Source organism: Fundulus heteroclitus, chromosome 12 (assembly GCF_011125445.2).
Source record: "Fundulus heteroclitus isolate FHET01 chromosome 12, MU-UCD_Fhet_4.1, whole genome shotgun sequence".
NCBI classification, from domain to species: domain Eukaryota; kingdom Metazoa; phylum Chordata; class Actinopteri; order Cyprinodontiformes; family Fundulidae; genus Fundulus; species Fundulus heteroclitus.
In genome coordinates, this window is record NC_046372.1 from 34,261,856 (window position 1) to 34,281,261 (window position 19,406).

The window sequence follows — 19,406 nt, forward strand, 5'->3', positions numbered from 1 at the left end:
GCGTTACCTGAGCCAGTTGTTAAATTCATGTGCCACCCTTTTGCAGGAAGTTGCGGTTGATTCACCTTCATCAAAAGTTGCAATGCTATTTCACCTGAACGCGTCTCGAGTGGAGGATGGGATTTTGATGCCGCAAGCTAACATTCAGCTGAAACTCTATTTGGAAAGGTACTCCGACATCAGGAAATGTGCTACCTTCTTCACTGCATCATTTGGCTCTACTTATTTACACCAGTCAGCCTTTTTCCACACGAAGATCATAAAGTCCAAATACCATGTACCCATGACTGATGATAACCTGGAAGCGTGCTTGATGCTGCCAGCAGCCACTCTAGACTATGCATCCCTGGTTGATTCTATTCAGGGCAATTTATCAGAGTAGGGTAAAAACAAAAATGAATATTTGCACTGTCTAGTTATAAATTCATGCAGTCATGCAACCAACCTCTTGTTTTGAGAGAGTTATTTAATACGGCATTTGAAGAGATGAAAAGTTAGATTCCTCTTTTGTTTTATTATCAGACTCATATAGTTTAGGCTTAGTTACATTTTATTTCTCTGATCTGTTTAGGATTTTTCAACTGTTGGAAAATGCTCTGCCTTGTGTGTCACTGCCACCAAATCACTGTCTATTTTTTCTGAACTTGCTGCAGAGGGAGAGAGAATAAAAAACAAGAACAACAAAGAATACCCAATACATTTATAAATACGTACACATACATTTTTATGGTCTGCAGATCATTGTGGCTTTGCCGTTTATAAGCAGCTTGCAAGCTGAAAAATTGTTGGCACCCCTGGTACAAAAGTTGATTGTTTGCTTTAACCAATTTTCAAAATGCAAATTGAGGAAACACAGGAGAAATCTAAATCACATCACTAATTGCTACCTCTACTCTTTAGGAGCCGCCAACCTCTGCTTCTAAGGAGAGGCTGAGGAAGACAGTTCCAGATCCCCCAGGTCACACAATGCGGCTAGACACTTTAGTTATACTGCATCAGTGAGGTCTCTCCAAGACTAATATTTTAAAGTAGACTGGTGTTTCAAAGTGTGCGTTTTAAGCTCCTTTGAAGAGGCACAATAAACTGACAACGTTGAGGATTGTAGACACAGTGGTCGGTCAAAGAAACGCAGAGAAACGGATGAAAAACACACCAAACTGATTGCCCTTCAAAAGCAGAAGAAGTCCTGCAGTGTCATCAGCTCACAGTTAGCAGAAATCGGTGGAACCCACAAACACCCAGCTACTTTATGGAGAGATCTGGCCAGAAGTGGTCTTCACAGAAGAGTTGCAGCCAAAAAAAACCAATACTTCAGACATGGAAACATGGCCAAAGGACTCAACTATGCACAAAACATAGGAACTGAGGTGCAAAAAATTGTGGCAGGTGGACTAAAGAGTCAAAAAGGGAAATATCTGACTGCGGCAGAAGGCAGTTTGTTCATCAAAGGTCTGGAGAGCGGTACAATTATTGTCTGCAGGCAATGGTCAGGATTAATGGTGTCATTAATGTTGAGAACTACAGGCGGGTGCTTACCCATGATGCAACGCCATCAGGGAGGCGTATGATTGGCCCTGACCGTATTCTGCAACCCTAAGCATACAGCCAAGGTTATTAAGAAACATTTTCAGCATAAAGAAGAACTAGAAGTCCTCAAAGGGAATGCAGGGCACCCACAGAGCCCTGATCTCACCATCATCCAGTGTGACTGGGACTACATGAAGAGAAGGAACAACTAAACCTAACCCGTACGGAACAAGCATTTGATCAATGTTATTTATTCGGAAAGAATTTTTTAATTTTACAAAACACCAGTAAATAAGTAGCCTATTCGCAATGACTTTACCCTCCATTTCACCAACATTTAATTTAGACACACCTCGGTGTTGTGCTCTTTTTCCGCTTTCATTATATTTATGCTAAACAAAATAACAAAGGTGCATTTCTGTCAGCAGAAAAAAAAGGGGAATGCGTGTAGCACATTCATGTCAAAACTTGTATCTTTTAAAAGTCAAAGATGGAATGACGTTCAAAAGGAAAATACGTTCTGTATGAAAGGTGATGAAGCTCTAAGCAGCCTTGCTACTGCACAGAGCTCAGGCTTCAGTCATTTGAGCGCCGCCATAATATCAGCTCTCATATGGAGCCTTAGGCAATACTTATGAAGGCGAACAGGAATCCTTTTTTTCCTGCCACTCGCTGTAACTCTCATCGCAGCAGAGTCTTTTTCTCCTATTTTCTTAATGGCCTGATGCAGGTCAGAGGCTTTAGTGAAGCCTCCAGAACATCTAGGAAAAGAAGCATAAAGAAATCAGCACGTTACACCAGTCTTATAACCTGTTTTACAGACACTTGAAACGGCTACACACAAGACACTCCTATTCTGCTGTAAAACACAAAAAAGAGACATTGCTTAATGAAGTACTTCAGAGCTTGACACCTTTTTGTGCGATTACAGTCTTTCCCCTTTGAAAGAGTAAAGCAGTCTTGAGAGACAAATTCCACCAGGAGAGAGCGAGGAGGAGCTGCTTCCTTTAAATTTATGATCCGGTCGGCCAAACTGTGAAATCGGGAAAAACACAAGCAAGTTTTGTATTAATCTCTTGTTAGCTTTTACAACTCCACAAGCAGCAATAAAGTCATACAAAAGGCAAGCATGTATCATGCAGGTATTTCAACAACTTATTTATAGAGCACTGTATAATGATAGTCTTTGCTATTACAACCACAGACTATTAGTAAATTGGGCGAGAGGTGAGGTATACCCTAGACAGGTCGCCAGTGCATCACAGGACATCACAGACACACAAGACGGACAACCAGGCACGCACACACTCATATACTGTACCTAAGGGCAGATTTGGGTAACCGTAAACTGGAGCACCCAGGGAGAGAACATTCATGCACGGGGAGAACATGCAAACTTGATGAAAAAATGAAAAAAAAAACAGCCTGGATCGTGAAATAAACCTGGGACCGTCTCGCTGCAATGCAGCAGTTCAAACGATTGCTTCACTTTCTTCTACAATCGCATTAAAAAAAAAAATCCAAGTTACAGTAGTTTAAGATTATGGTTGTAACATGACAAAATGGGGTAAAGTTCAAGCAGGAAGAATACCATTGATGGCACTGCATTGCTGTTGTCTCATTTCATTTGTTAGCATGCAACAAATTGCACTTTAGGAATACATGACTTGGTTACGAAAAGTTATTCCAACTATAATTGGGAATTAGGTACTTTGTTGTTGAACTCTTTAAAGATGGCGCATATAATGTAACGATTAGACTTAGACTTAGACAACTTTATTTGTCATTTTGTATGCACAGAGTGCGTACAGAACGAAATTTCGTTGCATACAGCTTGTGAATTGCAGTAAAATTGAATTACAGTATACGGTGCAGCAGTGATTCAAAAGTAAACAATTGAAATGTAGACAATGCAGGAGAAGTTACAGTGTACAGGTGAGTATTTTTAAAACTAGAAGGGATTAGAAGGGATATTTCTTTGTTGACGCTAAACAATGAAAGGTATAGGATCATCTTTCTTCAGTGGAAACCAATCAAGAATACAAATGTTTTACGTCAAAAGCAGATTAATGCATATCATTTGCAATTTAATATTTCTCTTTCCAGTAGCAGGTCACTTCTCATTGCAGTTTGCAGCTAGAACATCACAGGCACTCAGCAAAAGAAATAATGATTTTTACACTGCAGATGACTGTTCATGAAGGCATGTCATTCCTCAACCTCCAGGACAATCCCCATGTAGTAAAACTGATCATAAAAAAAAACAAGAACAGACAACGCAAAGAGCTGTTTGCTGAACGCTCTTTTCAGGCTTCATTCAGTGCACATGTTCAATGACTCTGCTTAGTGAACCAGCTTTATGCGACAAATTAAAATCATTCCAAGTTGAAGAAGTTTGCAGTTTCAGAATGCAAAGAAAAATATACTGGTACCACTTTACAATTAGGCTCCCCTTATAGATGGTAGTAAATAGTTTATAGATATGTTATTAATTTATCTGTAAACACGTTATAACTCATTCATAAGTGTTTATTGTGCATTGATTAAGGGCGTGCGAGAGACCAAAGTGACCCGGTTGTTCTTACAAGGTAGTAACTTAGTCTGAAATGTTTAATATAAGCAACTCCAGCTGAAATATATAGTTGAACAGATTATGCTCACTATAAGGCAAGAGACCGGTCAGTTTTGTCGCTTGCTCACCCTTAATGAATGCATAATAAACACTTCTGAATGACTTATAAAGTGTTTGCAGATTCATTAATAACACCTATAAACTATTTATTTTTTTAAAGTGGTACCAATATACCATATAGGAAAAACTGAAAGAAGTGTTTACCGGCTTGTGCAGCCACAGTGATAGGCGGTCTTGGAGTCCTTGTTTGTCAGATTATATTTCTTCTCTAAAGGAGGAATTTTAAATTCACAGTCATCCAGATGTTTCAGGCTTCGACACCGGAGCTCACTATCTGCTGGTGTAAAAAAAACAGACATTTATCTTTAAAAGAGTTTCTACTGTCACTTTCATACAAAAGGAAATTTCATATGAGGTTCTGGAACATCCCTTCCATAAACTGGAAGATGCAGGATGACAGAGAAACCAGTTTAGCATCAGCGTGCACTTAGAAAGAAGCGCCTGCTCTAAATGTGCCATCCTAAAACACAAAAGGTATTTGCAACTGTCCAAACTGAGATATGTTTTTTGGTCAGACAAGACAAAGATTGAGCTATTTGGTCACTGTAGCAAGAAGAGTCAGAGAAGCCAAGAAGAGTTTTCAAATATCCAGCCAGAATTTGGCAGAAAGTGTGTTGATGGCTACAGAAAGTGTAGAAATCCTTGCTTAAGGTAACGTAATCAAATATTATCAGGGGTCTTGTACAGGTACATCTCAGCAAACTTGATTGTTAGTCAGATTAAAAGTAACTTTTGAGAATAACAATCATTGAGCAGGCATTAAACACTGTGTTCATTAAGCCAATTTTTGTAATAAAAATATTTCAATTTGTCTGATGTAATATTCTAATCCTCTAAGGAATTAAATGTTGTGTTATAATTAGTTGTAGGTGGAAAATCCTACAAACAACATAAATAAAGGCCTGAAAATATCAGTCCATGTGTAATGAATCTATACAGTGTGTTTCATGTAGTGAATTGAGTCACAAAATTTTCTAATTAATGAGATGCACCTGTTACAGTTTTTATTGGTTGCTTTGACCTGTTTGAAGAAACTGGCAACCTTTCAGTTTTCAGCATCACCATCTCTGCAGAGCAAAAGACACCTCTTGCAAATGAGTTAACCCATTTTCATTGGTTTGACTCATTTTCCCCACCCTTTTGCAAAACAGTTAACGCAGATGTCATTCATGCAGTCCAAACTCCATTGCTTTAGCTGTGGTAGCAAAACAGAAACTATATGTTCCAAGCTCTTAGAAACTTCTTGATCAGAATGAAATCACTGAAGCACCTGATTGACACTTCTCTACACAATTTTTCAATTTGCAGTCAGTTTGCAGGCTTTATGTAAAAGGTGCCATGTTGTGTATTGTTCTTTGCAAGCATGGATGGTCAACGTAAGGTAGATGAGAGTCAGAGTAAGAGGTAGATGGGTCAGGGGAAGAAGATTATGAGGAAGAGGAATCCATGTGTGAGGTGGCATTGTAGCTGGAAGGACTCAAGTTACAGATGAAATTGGGGCAACTATGATTGATCATGTGGAAAATCATGGCCTTTCACTTAGAGGTGGGGGGGCAAAGAGTCCAAACTTTTCTCATTAGAAACAAGGTTGCATCCATGGTAAGAGTTTTTCGACGGGACATCAGGTATTGCTGCTATATGAGATATATACATCTCTATGTATTCCTATAGAGGAATTCTTCAGTGCATGGAGATGGAAGGTATATGATCACCGCCCTTATGAGCAGATGCCGTTGCTCAATGCAGTGACTGCTGCTGCCCATGATATAGATGCAGAGGCATGTCAAGGATGGATCAGGCATGGAAGAAGAATTTTCTAGGTGCATCACAAGGGAAAATATTGAATGTGACGTAGATGAGGCCATGTGGCCTATTCGTCAGGACAGAATGGACTAGAAGGAACAAACAGCCCTAGTATTTTCTGTTGGAATCTTTCATTTTTTGGAATATTTCATTTGTTTATCTGGAAAAAAAGAATGAAGAATCAATAAAATTTGCATCACAACATATTTGCTTCTGGATCCATTTTTTGCAAAAAGGCAAATTTGATTACAAATGACACTGTAAGCTGCGTACAGTCTTTGGCTACCGTGAACCAGCAATGCTGCACTGATTCACATTGAATGTGGTGTTTTGTATTTTGTTGCCCCTTGTGTAACGAATGATTGGAAGGGCTCAAACATTTGTGTGCAAGTTGTGTTGTTTGAAGGCAAAATGTGCTTTTGGATCATAAGTTAAATGTTTTGGCAGAGTTGGAGCCTTTTGCAAACAAAATGTTTAATTTTGACCATTGGTGCCACTGTTTAGACCTCTGCGTTAACTGTTTTGAAAAATGTGGGTTTTGAGTTGACTACTGTGTTAAAGCAACCAATAAAAACTGTAATTTCACCATGTATGCATCATCTGGATCGTCTGTGGATTAGAGCAAATCTGCAATAAATTCTAACAAGGTAACACAATTTGTGTTTATGTAAATTAAATGAGGTTTGTTTGATCTGTGGTCATCTTACTAAATAAAAAAAAAGCGTTTGAAATAATTAAAATCAACCAATTAGAGATTATATTAACGGCAATGGTAAATTTATTTATAGCTATCTGGCGCTTTAGATGGAAAAATGGGAAATCCGGCAATGAATTATATTGAATCAGGTTTTTTAAACACCTTTTAAAAGCACATTTCAAATTTAAAAGACCTATCTTACCCTAATGAATACAGTGCAGGGTCTACAACACTGTACTCTCAGTCCATAAACAGACTGAGGGCTGATGTGAAATGTTAAGACTATGGGTTCAACTCAGGTTTTGGTATTTTTTGCTTTTATACCGATTCTGCTACCTTTTTTTCCTTCTCTACATGTCCCTGTGAAAATTGCTAGTTGGCAGACATATTTTCTAACCCCATATTTTTCTACCCAGACTGCCTTTTGATCACTGGTACCAATTAGCTCATCGTCTCTGCAGCAGAGCTTTGACAAAAGCCGGAGGGCAGGATTTACTGGTGTAAAAGTGTGTTAAAAAAAGCCAACTGCAGATGAGAAGATACCTTGATGTCCCAGTAGCTCAAAGAAACTGCAACTTCCTCAAATATTCTGAAGGCACTAAATCATAAATGCATTGAGAATTGTATACATTTTGCTCTCATCTTGTTTCTTTCCAGATTGCTTGATGAACGTCCCACCAGTTACTTTTTAGTCAAATTAGTTACTTTTATACACCTATCCTTGACGAGAATTACTCTCACCAAATCCAGCTCTCTGCATCGTCTCAGCTGTAAGACGATACACTTTTATGGTAACTAGTCAATTAATCAGTAGGCATATTTTCCCTTGATTGATTTTTATCAGTGATCAACAGGTGAAATGCTAAAAAAAAAAAAATTTTGGTTCCTAAATGCTCCAACAAACAGCATGTACTTTGAAAAAAAAATTTATTAAGTCAGATAAAAGTTAAGGTGGAGCTTTAATAACTCAATGGTGATGACTCCGATTAAAACTACTTCTTCTACCCAAAAACCTGCAGCATATTTTTTCTCTTTTTTTGTGTTACAACAATTGGAAAAAACAAAATCAGAATTGGACAAACACCACTAGAAATGGGTATTTGCTGGTAATAGCCTGAAACTGTGGTGTTTTTACTCAACGTAATCTTATACTGAGAATATATTATAAAGCCAAGAGAAGGACAAAACACAGTTTATGCAAAGTGACGTTATAATTAATTCTGGCATAAAATAATCACAGATCAACTATTACATGGATTTTCTAATTTCAACAATCATTTGGGAATTTCGTAAGAAAGTTCTGGCAAAAAAAAAACTCAAAGAAATCCTAATTGATAATTATTCGTTTTGATAAGCCAGACCTCAAAGAAAAAAACAGAAATCGGTACCTGCCTAATTGGTGCATTTCTACTCAACAGTATCATTATCCGGCCACCATTTTGCTTTAAAGGTCAGACTGACGCAAGCAGCCGCATTCACTCACCTGTCATATTTGGCTTCTTGTGTTTTTTTACCAGGCTGTTCTCTGCGTGGATCCTTTGGGTGGTAGCACGACCCAAGGGCTGCTGACCAGCCTGCTTCCACAATAGATGGAAATCCAACTGCTTTTGTGGTTTGTGCTTTTCATGAAGAGAGGCTGTCATCTTTTGTTCTCTTGTGACGGGTGTTGCAAAAGTAGCTGCACTCCAAAAGGCTGCTGGAGATTCCTGGCTGGGTGTTCCTGTTTTAGTTTTCAAACGCATTGTCTTGTGATTGACTGGAAATCGATCTGTGTATGTTTCCGTCGGTCTAACGGTTGTTATGGGGCTTCCAGTAGGTTTCAAACAGCGTCTGCAGTGCAGCCGGGTAGTGTTCCTCCACACAGCCATGTCGGACCCACAGCATTTACTCTGTTTTTGGGCTTTCTGTTCATTTTTCGCCTGTTTTGTCACTCCTTTGACTTTTGCTAGGTCTTTCTGACGGTTCTGCCTCCATGTTGAAGCTGGGATACTTGAAGGTATTGCTGTAGACGATGTTTGTACAGAGGCGGTTGTGGGGATGGTTGCTGGAATGCTGCTTTTCTGTGGAAGACCAGAAAAGTCCTTTCTCCTATTCTTCTTCTTTCTACCTCTCTTTAGAGTCTTAATTTTAGAGTTAGATATCTCTGTGGAAGTTTTGGGCGTTTTTGAAGGTCCTTCTTCAGAGAGCTCCTTGTGCCTTTTGCATCCCCTCCCCTTTGTCGTTTTGTGGTGAAAGGTATCTCCTCTGGGTGGGTCTCCGAGGCCACATCTGTTTTTTGATTTTGTTGACGTCCTCTGGGACTTTGACACAGGCCTCGTAGAGAAATGCTGTTCTTCACTGCTTGTTAGATTCTTGCTGTCAGTATGAACACGTTTGCCTGCGACATCGGAGCTGTTGTAAGGCAACGGGCTTTTGAAAACGGCATATGGAGCCTCTCCGGCCTTTTTGCACCTGCAGAGAGAAAACACGCACGGTAAAACTAAACCTTGTGAAATAAAAGATTGCATGGAAATTACAACAACAATAAAAGAATTTAGTACCAATTGCCGTGACTCATTTGAAGCCGATTAAAGTAAAAGTGGCCAAAACTGTGTAGGTAGCTGTGCATTTACTTTCAAGGTCTTTCCAAAAAGAACAGTCAATGATTGCACAGAAATAGTGCACATAGTTTATTTAGTTCTGGAAATATGTGTTACTTATTTCAACATAACTGTAGCTGAGTTAAATGAAGACAACATTGTTTTTCATAGAGCAAATATTCCGCCTGTAGATATATAGTCAGTGTGTCTCCCTTACATTCCCCACCAGTACATCTGTGTGCAACGCTTCAGCTGCTTCAGCTCAAAGCAGGGAACCTTCAGGATGTTGAAGAAGCTGTAGCCCACCATACTTGAAATGCTGTCATTCATGCCCAAAAGGCACTGTCGAAACCTGACAGACGGAGAGCAGAGGTTAAGAAGTGATCCAGTCACTCAAAACGCCAGGTAACAGGTCTTCCCCGTTGCCTTGTTTTATCCTTGTTCCCGAGAACTTACCCGTCTGAATTGAATAACAATCTGTGAAGGTGTGTTACTTGGAAATGAACATGGAAAAAAGTAGAACAATAATGTAATGCGGAAGATGTCAATCGTAAATGTGATGTCAGAATAAAACATGTACTCCCATCCCTGCAAAACAGGTATTAGGTGGGAAGAAAGGAATGCTCATCAAATGGTAAAGCATGTTCACTCTTGAAAGAAAAACCTTGCCTGTAAGATTCATTGCCATGAAGTTAAACTGTTTAATATTGGCTACAGATTTTTTTAAAGTCAGTTAAAAAAAAAAAAGTTGGCATGAAGAAAAATTATATTGCACATTCCATACGTGAATTATGAGATTGCAAAACCATAAAAAAATGCAAACATTTCCCCTCTAAGCAAATCTGACCTTATATTGCCAAAGCAATATAAGGGGATGTGATTTACCGCTTGCAGGAGTTTCCCCGGAAGGGACAAACCTGTGCAATCCACACTCCCTTTAAATGCTTCTGCGGGTGCATTCTGAAACTCACCTGTGGTCACACTCACAGTGTGAGACTGTAAAGAAGTTGGGGTTGAAGACTCCATAATTCACCGTGAAAGCTGGGATGATGTCTGAGCAGTGGTCGTGTTCACGGCAGCACTTATCGGCTTTCTCAAACATGCCTGCACACAAGAGCAGGACCCTGGGTGTCAAAAGGCCGTTTGCTAGGGTAAAGTTCAAGATTTAAGATGAGTTATTACGATGTCAAATAAAACAGATTTTGAGATGGGAGATAGTAGATTTAATAGCAAGAAGGTCCTTTGTTCAAATCCCTGGCTAGGGTCCTTGTGGTCTCCGTGTGCACAGATTGGTTCTCTCATGGTACTTCTGCTTCCTTCCACAGTCCAAGGATATGAGACATGAGGTTAGGCTAATTGGTTAGACTTAGGTGTCTGTGTGTGTGTGTGTGTGTGTGCGTGTGTGTCTCCATGTTGGCCTGCGATGGATTAACAACCTGTCCAGGGTGTCTCCCGCCTCTTTCCCAATAACTGCTGGAGATAGGCAACAGCCCCCCTGCTCAGGTAAGCAGGTAAATAATGGATGTATGGACGGATATCTGAAAAAAATAACTTCTGATGTATATGTATTATGTGTTCCTACTAAAATATCATAAACAGTCCCAACACTATCACATTCTGTTCTTTAGACAATCTGGTCATTTTGGTAGCTTCAGTTCTGTAGATCAATACTATTCAACTGCATCAACGATGTATTACATTTTCTTTCTCTTTTAAAACATTCGAACATCCTTCCAGCCTCGCAAAAATACCCACATCGATTTTTTTCAAATTTTGTCACAATTAGAACATAAAGGTATACAAACAACTTTTCTTTCTCCAAATATCTGGTTCTCATCCACGGATTACTGACTTTTTTTTCTCCATCTTAGCATTTGCTTTTAGAGGACAAGGAGCATCTGATTAGGATGGATCCTGGGCGACTCCCTTTGGAAGTTTTTTTGGGCACGTCCAACTGGGAGGAGACATGCAGGGACTACACATCAACACTGGCCTGGGCATACCCTAAGACATCCCATAATGAGCTAGAGAGCGTGGTTTGGAGAGCGATATCAAGGTTTCCCTCCTGGACCTGTTATCCCTGTGAATCAATCTCGGATAAGTGGAAGACAATTACTTGATGGATGGATGGATGGATGGATGGATGGATGGATGGATGGATGGATGGATGGATGGATGGATGGATGGATGGATGGATGGATGGATGGATGGATGGATGGATGGATGGATGGATGGATGGATGGATGGATGGATTTGTAGCACCATCTTTTAGCTGCAATACTTAAGCTGCATCTAATATCTTTGCACGTGTAGAAAGTGAGGTTTGTGTCCATTCATTTTTGCAAAATAGCTCATGCTCAGTCAAAGTGTGCAAAATTGGAGGCAATAATTTTCACAGCTTGCCACAGATTGCCAAACTTGCACATATCTCAACTTTGACAGGGCAACACATGAACATGCTTTGATCTAAATTATTACTCTGTAACGCTGTGTGTTGTTGTCTGGCTGGAACGTAAAACCTCCATCCCACTCTCCAGTGTTTTGTCGCCTCTTCTGGAGCTTCCGACAAAGCAAATCAGGCTGAATTGTGTTAAATGCACTGGAGAAATCAAAGAACGTGATCCTCACAGTGCTGCCTGCCTTGTCTAAATGACAGTGGGTTTGTTGAAGCAGATGTATGCAACTCAATGGCAATAAGCAAACTGCAGGGGGTCCTGGTAGTTGCTTGCTTGCTCACTCAGGTAGGCCAACAGGAGTCTCTCTAGGACCTTCATGAGGTGGGATGTGAGGGCAACAGGTCTATAGTCGTTGAGGACTGATGGGTGAGAAGAGATGCTGTAGAATCCCAGAGAGCTACTCTTCACAGGCCTTCAGGACTACGGGTCAGACACAATCTGTACCTGCAGCCTTATTCTGGTTCAATCTCTGTCTCTCCACTTGACTTCTAGAGACAGAAAAGTTTAAGGGGGGGCAACGGAAACAGCACAATCTTTTGATTTTTTGGAAAAGCAGAAGCAGAAGGGTCCATGGCTGAAGTATAAGATAAATCATCTGAGGTGTGACAGGGAAGTTTTGTGTCAAAGAGGGCATGACGTTTGTTTGGCTGTGGACAGGAGTGGAGGATGCTGAGCTTGTTCTTGAACTGAACGTGTTGAAGAATGTATTCAGCTCCTTGGCTTTGCCCAGACTTTCATCTGTCCTGTCCTCCTTCTGCTTGAAGCCTATGATCTTCTTCATCCCTGACCACAAAACTCTTATATTGTTCTGCTGGAGTTTGGTCTTAATCTTCTTCTTGTACACCTCCTTCCTTTCTCTTCTCTTTCTGACCATGTCTGCATGTTTTAACCCATAACATCATAAGGGACCCCTCACACCCCCACCATAGACTGTTCTCCCTGCTGCTGAGGTTCCGCAGCATCCGCTGCAGGTCCACCAGGTTCTGCAAAAGCTTTTTCCCTGTTGTCATCAGACTGTTGAACTGCATAAACTGGACTCTGCACCACATTTCCACCTTTGCTCGCATTTTTGCACAAATGCCTTTTTGCACCATAATTTCTGCACATACAAATGGTTTTAAATACTCTCCTGTACACTGTGATCGCACATTGTTTCTTTCTCCTGCTTTGTTTACATTTCAATTGTTTACTTTTTAATCACTGCTGAACTTTATACTGTAATTTACAAGCTGTATGCAACGAAATTTCGTTCTGTATGCACTCTGTACATACAAAATGACAAATAAAGTTGTCTAAGTCTAAGTCTAAGTTAAAGACTAATAGTGTTCAAAATACGTCTGGTCTGCATGTATGGTCAGAAAGCCTGGCAGAGAGACACTGGGGTGGGTAATATGATCCTGCAGCCATGATTAAGTGATACACATAATATTGCAATCCCAATATTCTGGCTGGGTCCTTGATAAGACTTGGAGTTCATCCAACTTGTTTCCCAAAGAGCTCACATTGTCCATCATAACTGATCGAAAAGATGGCTTAAATTTCCTCCTTCTCTCCCTTCTTCTTGCCCCTGCATGCTCTTCATCCTCTGTGCCTCTTTTTCATCCAATCTGGGATTTGGGGACCAAATTGAAGTAATACTTCACCTTTTGAGATGTTAATCAGCTGCTCCCAGTTGTACAACCCCCCCCCCCACACACACACACACACACACACACACACACAAAAAAAACACCAACAAAAATCCTTCATGCATCACAGCATCTAAACCAAAAACAAAACAAAACATGAAAAACAACCTTGATCCACAAAAAGGAGTAATTGAAGTTCCTTAAAACGCTTCTCCAACATGCAGCCACCTTGAGCAGCATAATTCAACTTTATTTAGTAATATGTGTGTGTGTGTGTGGGGGGGGGGGGGGATAAAACATCCGTGTGAATTGTCAAAGTAATGAAAGGGGGAAGATGACATACAGAATAATTTACTCTGTATGTCACAAGTGGGCCATGCCCTCCCCCCCCCCCATGTCCTGTAAATTGTAGTAGTATCAGTTTAGCATGCCAGCAAGGCAGCCGCTCTTCTTGACCTTCTATCACGCTTTTATTTGTATCTGCTAGTATCTACTTTCCCCAGTACTTTTTCTTTTTCAAAAAATTAATAAATGTAGGCTACACCTAATATTTTATATGATTACACAATAAAAAGGAATGGTTGTTCAACTCAAAATGTTAACTGTACTGTTATTGGTCTATGCATGTTAGATCATTAGTAACATAAAAAAAAACAAACAATAAACCAAAAGATGTTAGTAGGCATTTACTTAAGTCGTCTTTCTTTTCTACAGGCAGCGTTACTACAACAGTAGAACAAAATCCTGAAATTATGGCTTTTAGATTCAGTGCCACCCCAAGCATTTGAATGGCCCCATCTGGCCCCCCCTATGAAAAATTTCTGGAGTTTTTCCATTCATTCACAGCACATGTAGCTGAAGGCTATACCATACCATATCCATGAATGGAACTCTGGCATCCAATGCAAACAAACACGCTTAAAATAGGCTTTGTGCGAAGTAAAAAAAAAAAAAAAAAAAAAAAAAAAAAAAAAAAAAAAAAAAAAAAAAAAAAAAAAATCTGCAAGCAAAATTCAAATGCATACATGAACATTCTTACCCAGCTGTTCGTATCCAGCCGCTTTGCTTCCAGTTCCACACCACAGCGTTCCTGGAAAGATCCAGGAGCGCTTCCTCCGGGTTCTCCTCTCCGTCTCATCACTCCTTGTGAGCCCACTGAGCTGCGCGGCCCCGGGGGGTACAAGTGCGCACGGAGCATCCGGAGACAGCAGCGGACTGATCTCAAACTTCTGGACAATTTCTTGATCCCAGCTCTGTTTTCTGTCGCAACGGGTGTGATATTCTTCGGTAACATCTGGATTTGAATTGATTTCGCACGCTGCAAGACGCAGGTCATCAGACCACTTGGTGACATATAAGGAGCGCACACCAGCGGCGTCCTGGCGCAGAAACGTGAGGAGCGCGTGTCCGTCGGCGGGAGTCCATCTGAGGCAGAACACACCTGGTCCAGGTGCGCTCTGTGCTTCGGATAAACCGAGCCATGATAAGGCAAAAATAGCTCGTAGGAACTTTCCCCTTTCCATTCCAATGTAAGGACAAGCCAGTCCTAATTTAGCGGGAAATATGTCTGCATGGAGACCTTCATTTGCAAAGCTTGAGACATCTGAGGTTTTTTTTTTTTTGTGCACAGCCGTCTTAAATGCACGCCTCTGACGTAATCGATGCCTTTGAGGAAAACGCGATTATGTAAGGGGTTGTTATTGGTCCGCTGATTTGGAGAAATTTGACACTCACCTCACATGCCTGTGAGAAGGTGTGAGCCCTTAATTAGTCCTCTAGGTGGGGCTAGATCTGCAAGCTCCTAAAACTAAGGCTGTGAATCTGCTACGAGTTAAACCAGATTGAAATTCTAAATATGCGTAATAACTTAGGTGCATTATATATATATATATATATATATATATATATATATATATATATATATATATATATATATATATATATATATATATATATATATATATATAAAATCAAAATACCTCTAAAATTGGTGGTGTGGTGAGCTCAACCATATTCTCTATCATTCACAAATTAAGAATTAATTTGGACATTAAATGTTATAAGTTAAGAAAGCAACATAGAGATGTTGTATGTTTTAACTGATTGTGGTTTCAGTATTGAATTATATGATTGACTGATTGTTTTTCTCTTTCTAAAAGGATCAAGTATGTATGTATTAAATAAATGAAGCAATAAGTGTCTTAGTGCAGACAGGATGAGTAGAAAATAGAATTATCATATTCAGTGAGAAGGATGTTGTCCATCTATAGCAGAAGAGGAACCAGACCTTTGATTCAACCCACACTGGTGAGTGGGGTAAAATTGTCGAAGGGCCCTTGCAATGGTCAGAAAAAGGGAACTAGACCTCGAGCTCAACCAACAAAAGAGGAACTCGCTGCCTAGGGTCACGGTCAAACGGAGATGAGAGAGGTGATGCTGTTCGATGCAGAGGGAGGGTGTGAAGCACTACAACCTCCCAGCGGTTCTTTCACCAGATAAAAGAAAGTTAATTTGTGTACTCGTTGCTCAGTTTTCATCTCAGAAAACACGCAGCGCGGAGCAGAAGAAAAGAAGACCCAAGACGGAAGGACGATCGTTGAGCCAAAGGAAGAACACGGTGCCCCTGTCTCTGAGAACTGCCGAGACTGAGTCCGATTATCTATTTTTCGTGTTTTTCCACAATTCGGGGCCAACAATCCGCAAATCCTGTCAAGAAGAACTGCTGTGGTTTTGACCTGGTTGATGAGAAGATCCTAGATGTCCAGAAGATGTGAGTTGCACCCATGAGATGTTAGTTCTGAAGCTGAACAACGCGTCGAGCAGAAGAGACGGACCTCAGACACAGACATCAAGGCAAAGAGCTCCAGGCATGAGTCTTTGTGAATGGGACATTAGTGGGACATCGAGGTTGCCATCAATAGAAGGCACGTCGTTCGGCTGAACAACTCCTTATCCAGCAATCAAAAACCCTTTGGGATTCCATCTGGGGTTCGGGTCAGTTTGCTCCTTTAAAGTTAAAATCCTCTCCTGAACGTATTAGTAAGCAGCCTTAGATAAGAGATAGGACATTGATTAAACAATAATTTGTAATCTGTTAAATTGCTTAATGCTGTTTCTAATCCCATGCTAAAGCATACTAATTAAAGAAGCATATAAAATTTTATGAGAAGTTGTGGACATTCTCTTATTGAGTCAACATTTTTCTGAGTTCTTCTATGATTGTAAAACAGTCATGGTGCATGGTTCTAGAAATATTTTGGAGGTCTTAAAAGGTTACCTGTAGCCCAAACTTTTGAGTCTTTAAAAAATACTGATCGTGTAACAAGTGTCGATTTATAGAAGTAGGAGCCAACGTTAACTAGGGCGGTGGTACAGGTAGCTTCAGGTTACTAGGTAGCCTGAACTGTCCACTGAAGAAGGATGTGGCCCTAGGACGAAGGTGGTTAGCAGATCAGTCGTGTCCTACTTATCTAGCTGAAAAGGTCTCACAGCAATTCTAAACAGGGTAATACTCGTTAGATTCAGAGGTCTTTAGAACCCCAGCTAGTCTGAGCTTTAACCCAAAATAGGAAGGATGTGGGGGAAGTGGGGTTTTTAGTTCAAAGCCGTAATCGTGACAATATATATGGAAGTCAGTGAAGAAGGTGCAGACGGATTCAAGATCATAAAAAAGCCAATAAGGCATGTATAATCAACTGAACAGTTACATGACAGCTTTAAGTCTTTAGTCATAGATTTGGTACACCTTTGAATAACTCAAAGTTCTCATAAATATGTCCGGTCTAATTTCGTTAAAAGCATCTTCATTGTGCACCGTTTAATCTTGGCAAATAAAAAAGTGAGAAGAATTTAATTAATTTCTACCTTCTGCAGGCCACAGCAATCTTGCATGTATTAGGAAAACATGCAAGAGCAATATCATTGCGAACTATTGCGCTGACCATACATACTGCAATGAACCCTTGTTTTCATGGTGTCACCCTGCAGCTCTCAGTAGGGTTCAGTTTCTTGGTCACTCAAAATCTATGTCAGAAATGGGCTTCAAGGGCAGAGAACCTCAATCCAAATGGCTGAATGTGTTATTGGCTTGCAAAACATGAATGCATGGCGCTTAACAAATATCTGCCTGCAGAGAATTGCGTTCAAGTAAAATATTGCTATCGCAATTTTGCACACTTTTATATCGCGATGACTAATTTGATACATTGTGTATACATTTTTAGAAATCAAGTTGTTTCAAAGTATAACCAAAGGATTTTGGGGAAGAAATATGTGCTAACGCTACTTGAAAGTATTTAAGCAATTGTTAATTACTTGTTTAACTATAATGCTGGGTTTATTCTGTAGCGAAAGATGTTGATAAGATTTAATCAAACATTGAATCAAAAAATGTTGCTGGGTGAGAGAAGAGCCCAAAATGTCAATATAGCCAAGCTAAGAAGCTGTGTCTGCCGTAAGTTCTCTTGCAAAAACATTTCAGAATGCATTGTTTTAGCTTTAAGCATTTAATGGGTTTTTCCAAATTACAGCTGTTGAATATTTTTGAAATTAATATTTATCAAACATGTACCTTTGTTTTTATGATAAAACAAGGTCAGTCTCCTGATACTTTCAAGAATTATTTTGGTAAGAACTGCCAAGTGCATTCTTATAATACCAGACAAGCTTTGTCTTTTCATTTACCGTTAAGTATTAAAACTCAAGTGCAATTTTCTTTTCGGCATCGCGGTGCAAAATTATGGAATGAATATGGAAAATATTTGGAATCTTCAGAAATAAATGGTAGAAAGTCTTTGAAAAAAATACTGTTATCCAAAAAAGACAGTGATGTATGATTTTACAAATATTGACTCCCTGAAATCTGAAAGTTAAAATGTAAAAATAATGTTACTGTACATGTCTATTCTGTTTTCTCTCTTGAATGAAAGGACTTTCATAATGGGAGCTGCCTGATGTTTTGTTGGTTTAGGGGTGTGGCCTTTGGTATAAGCCCTAAGGGGTTTCTGTCACACTCCATCACATTTTTTATTTTTTAATCTATTGATGTATTCTGAGTTTCTATTTTGATCTGTGAAAATAAATAAAATAAAAATTAAATAAATAAATGTTTTTTTTTATTAATTGCAGAAATAAACTAGAAATCAAAATTTGCTTTCTTGACCCTAATATTTCTTGTTTAGTAATCCAGGGTCTGGGTATTCTCTTTAACACAACCCTATGGTCTTGAATCAACCCAGGGCTGGCTCACTCCTCTTTGGATTAGCAAAGCATTCCAAATTGGCTTAATTTTATTCCATAAGTTTTTACAGGGCATCGATACAAAAGGCATTTTCACATATTGTTTTCTTTTTAGTAAAAATTACATAATTCTAGACATTCCTGAGTTTGCAGGTTATTACAGTTATGTAAAAATTTTATATATGAGGAAGGAACGATAAATGTAGGACACAAAGAAGGAGGGAAAGACACAAAGGCTTAGGGAAGGACAGAGAACTAAGTTGGGAAATACAAATATTTTCCACTCTTATCCAGACTTGGGAGAAAAAACCGTTCTTATTCTTATACCTTTCCTTAGTGCTCAGTCTTACCTGATGTATTTATGTCTTATTGAGCAGCATTTTTTTTAAACATTGTTCTCTGATTTCTTCCTCAATGCTCACAGTGAAATTCTAAAATCTCGCCACATCGGAAAAATAGGAGGAATTTAAGACATGTCAGTTTTCATCAGATTTTATTGGTCTGTGTAAACTTTCTGCAAAACCTTTACATGCAAAGTTATTAGCAAACATACAGATTTCACCTTCATGCACTATCTATGTACAAATACAGAGAATAAGGAACATTCCACAGAACTGGCAGAATCAAGTAGAAGGTGGCTATAACATTAGCTCAGACAGAAGCCTGCTTTTTCTTTTTTTTTTTTTTTGGTTGTTTTTACAAGCAATTCATGATCATCTCATTGTGATCACAGTTGTAGATGTCGCACAGTGTAGGACTAGAGGTCACTGCCACGTCTGGGCGTTG

General features: G+C 39.5%; 1 protein-coding gene across 1 annotated transcript; it reads right to left on the bottom strand.

The window, feature by feature from the left end:
• Positions 1–494: 494 nt before the first annotated feature.
• LOC105939212 (group 3 secretory phospholipase A2) lies at positions 495–18,280 on the bottom strand. The gene is made up of 8 exons (XM_012881292.3): positions 18,274–18,280; positions 14,422–14,985; positions 10,270–10,402; positions 9,516–9,650; positions 8,203–9,170; positions 4,364–4,493; positions 2,441–2,560; positions 495–2,288 (listed from the first exon to the last, which is right to left on the bottom strand). The coding sequence occupies exons 1-8, from the start codon at positions 18,278–18,280 to the stop codon at positions 2,108–2,110; spliced, it is 2,238 nt and encodes a 745-aa protein (XP_012736746.2). The 3' UTR covers positions 495–2,107.
• Positions 18,281–19,406: the final 1,126 nt, after the last annotated feature.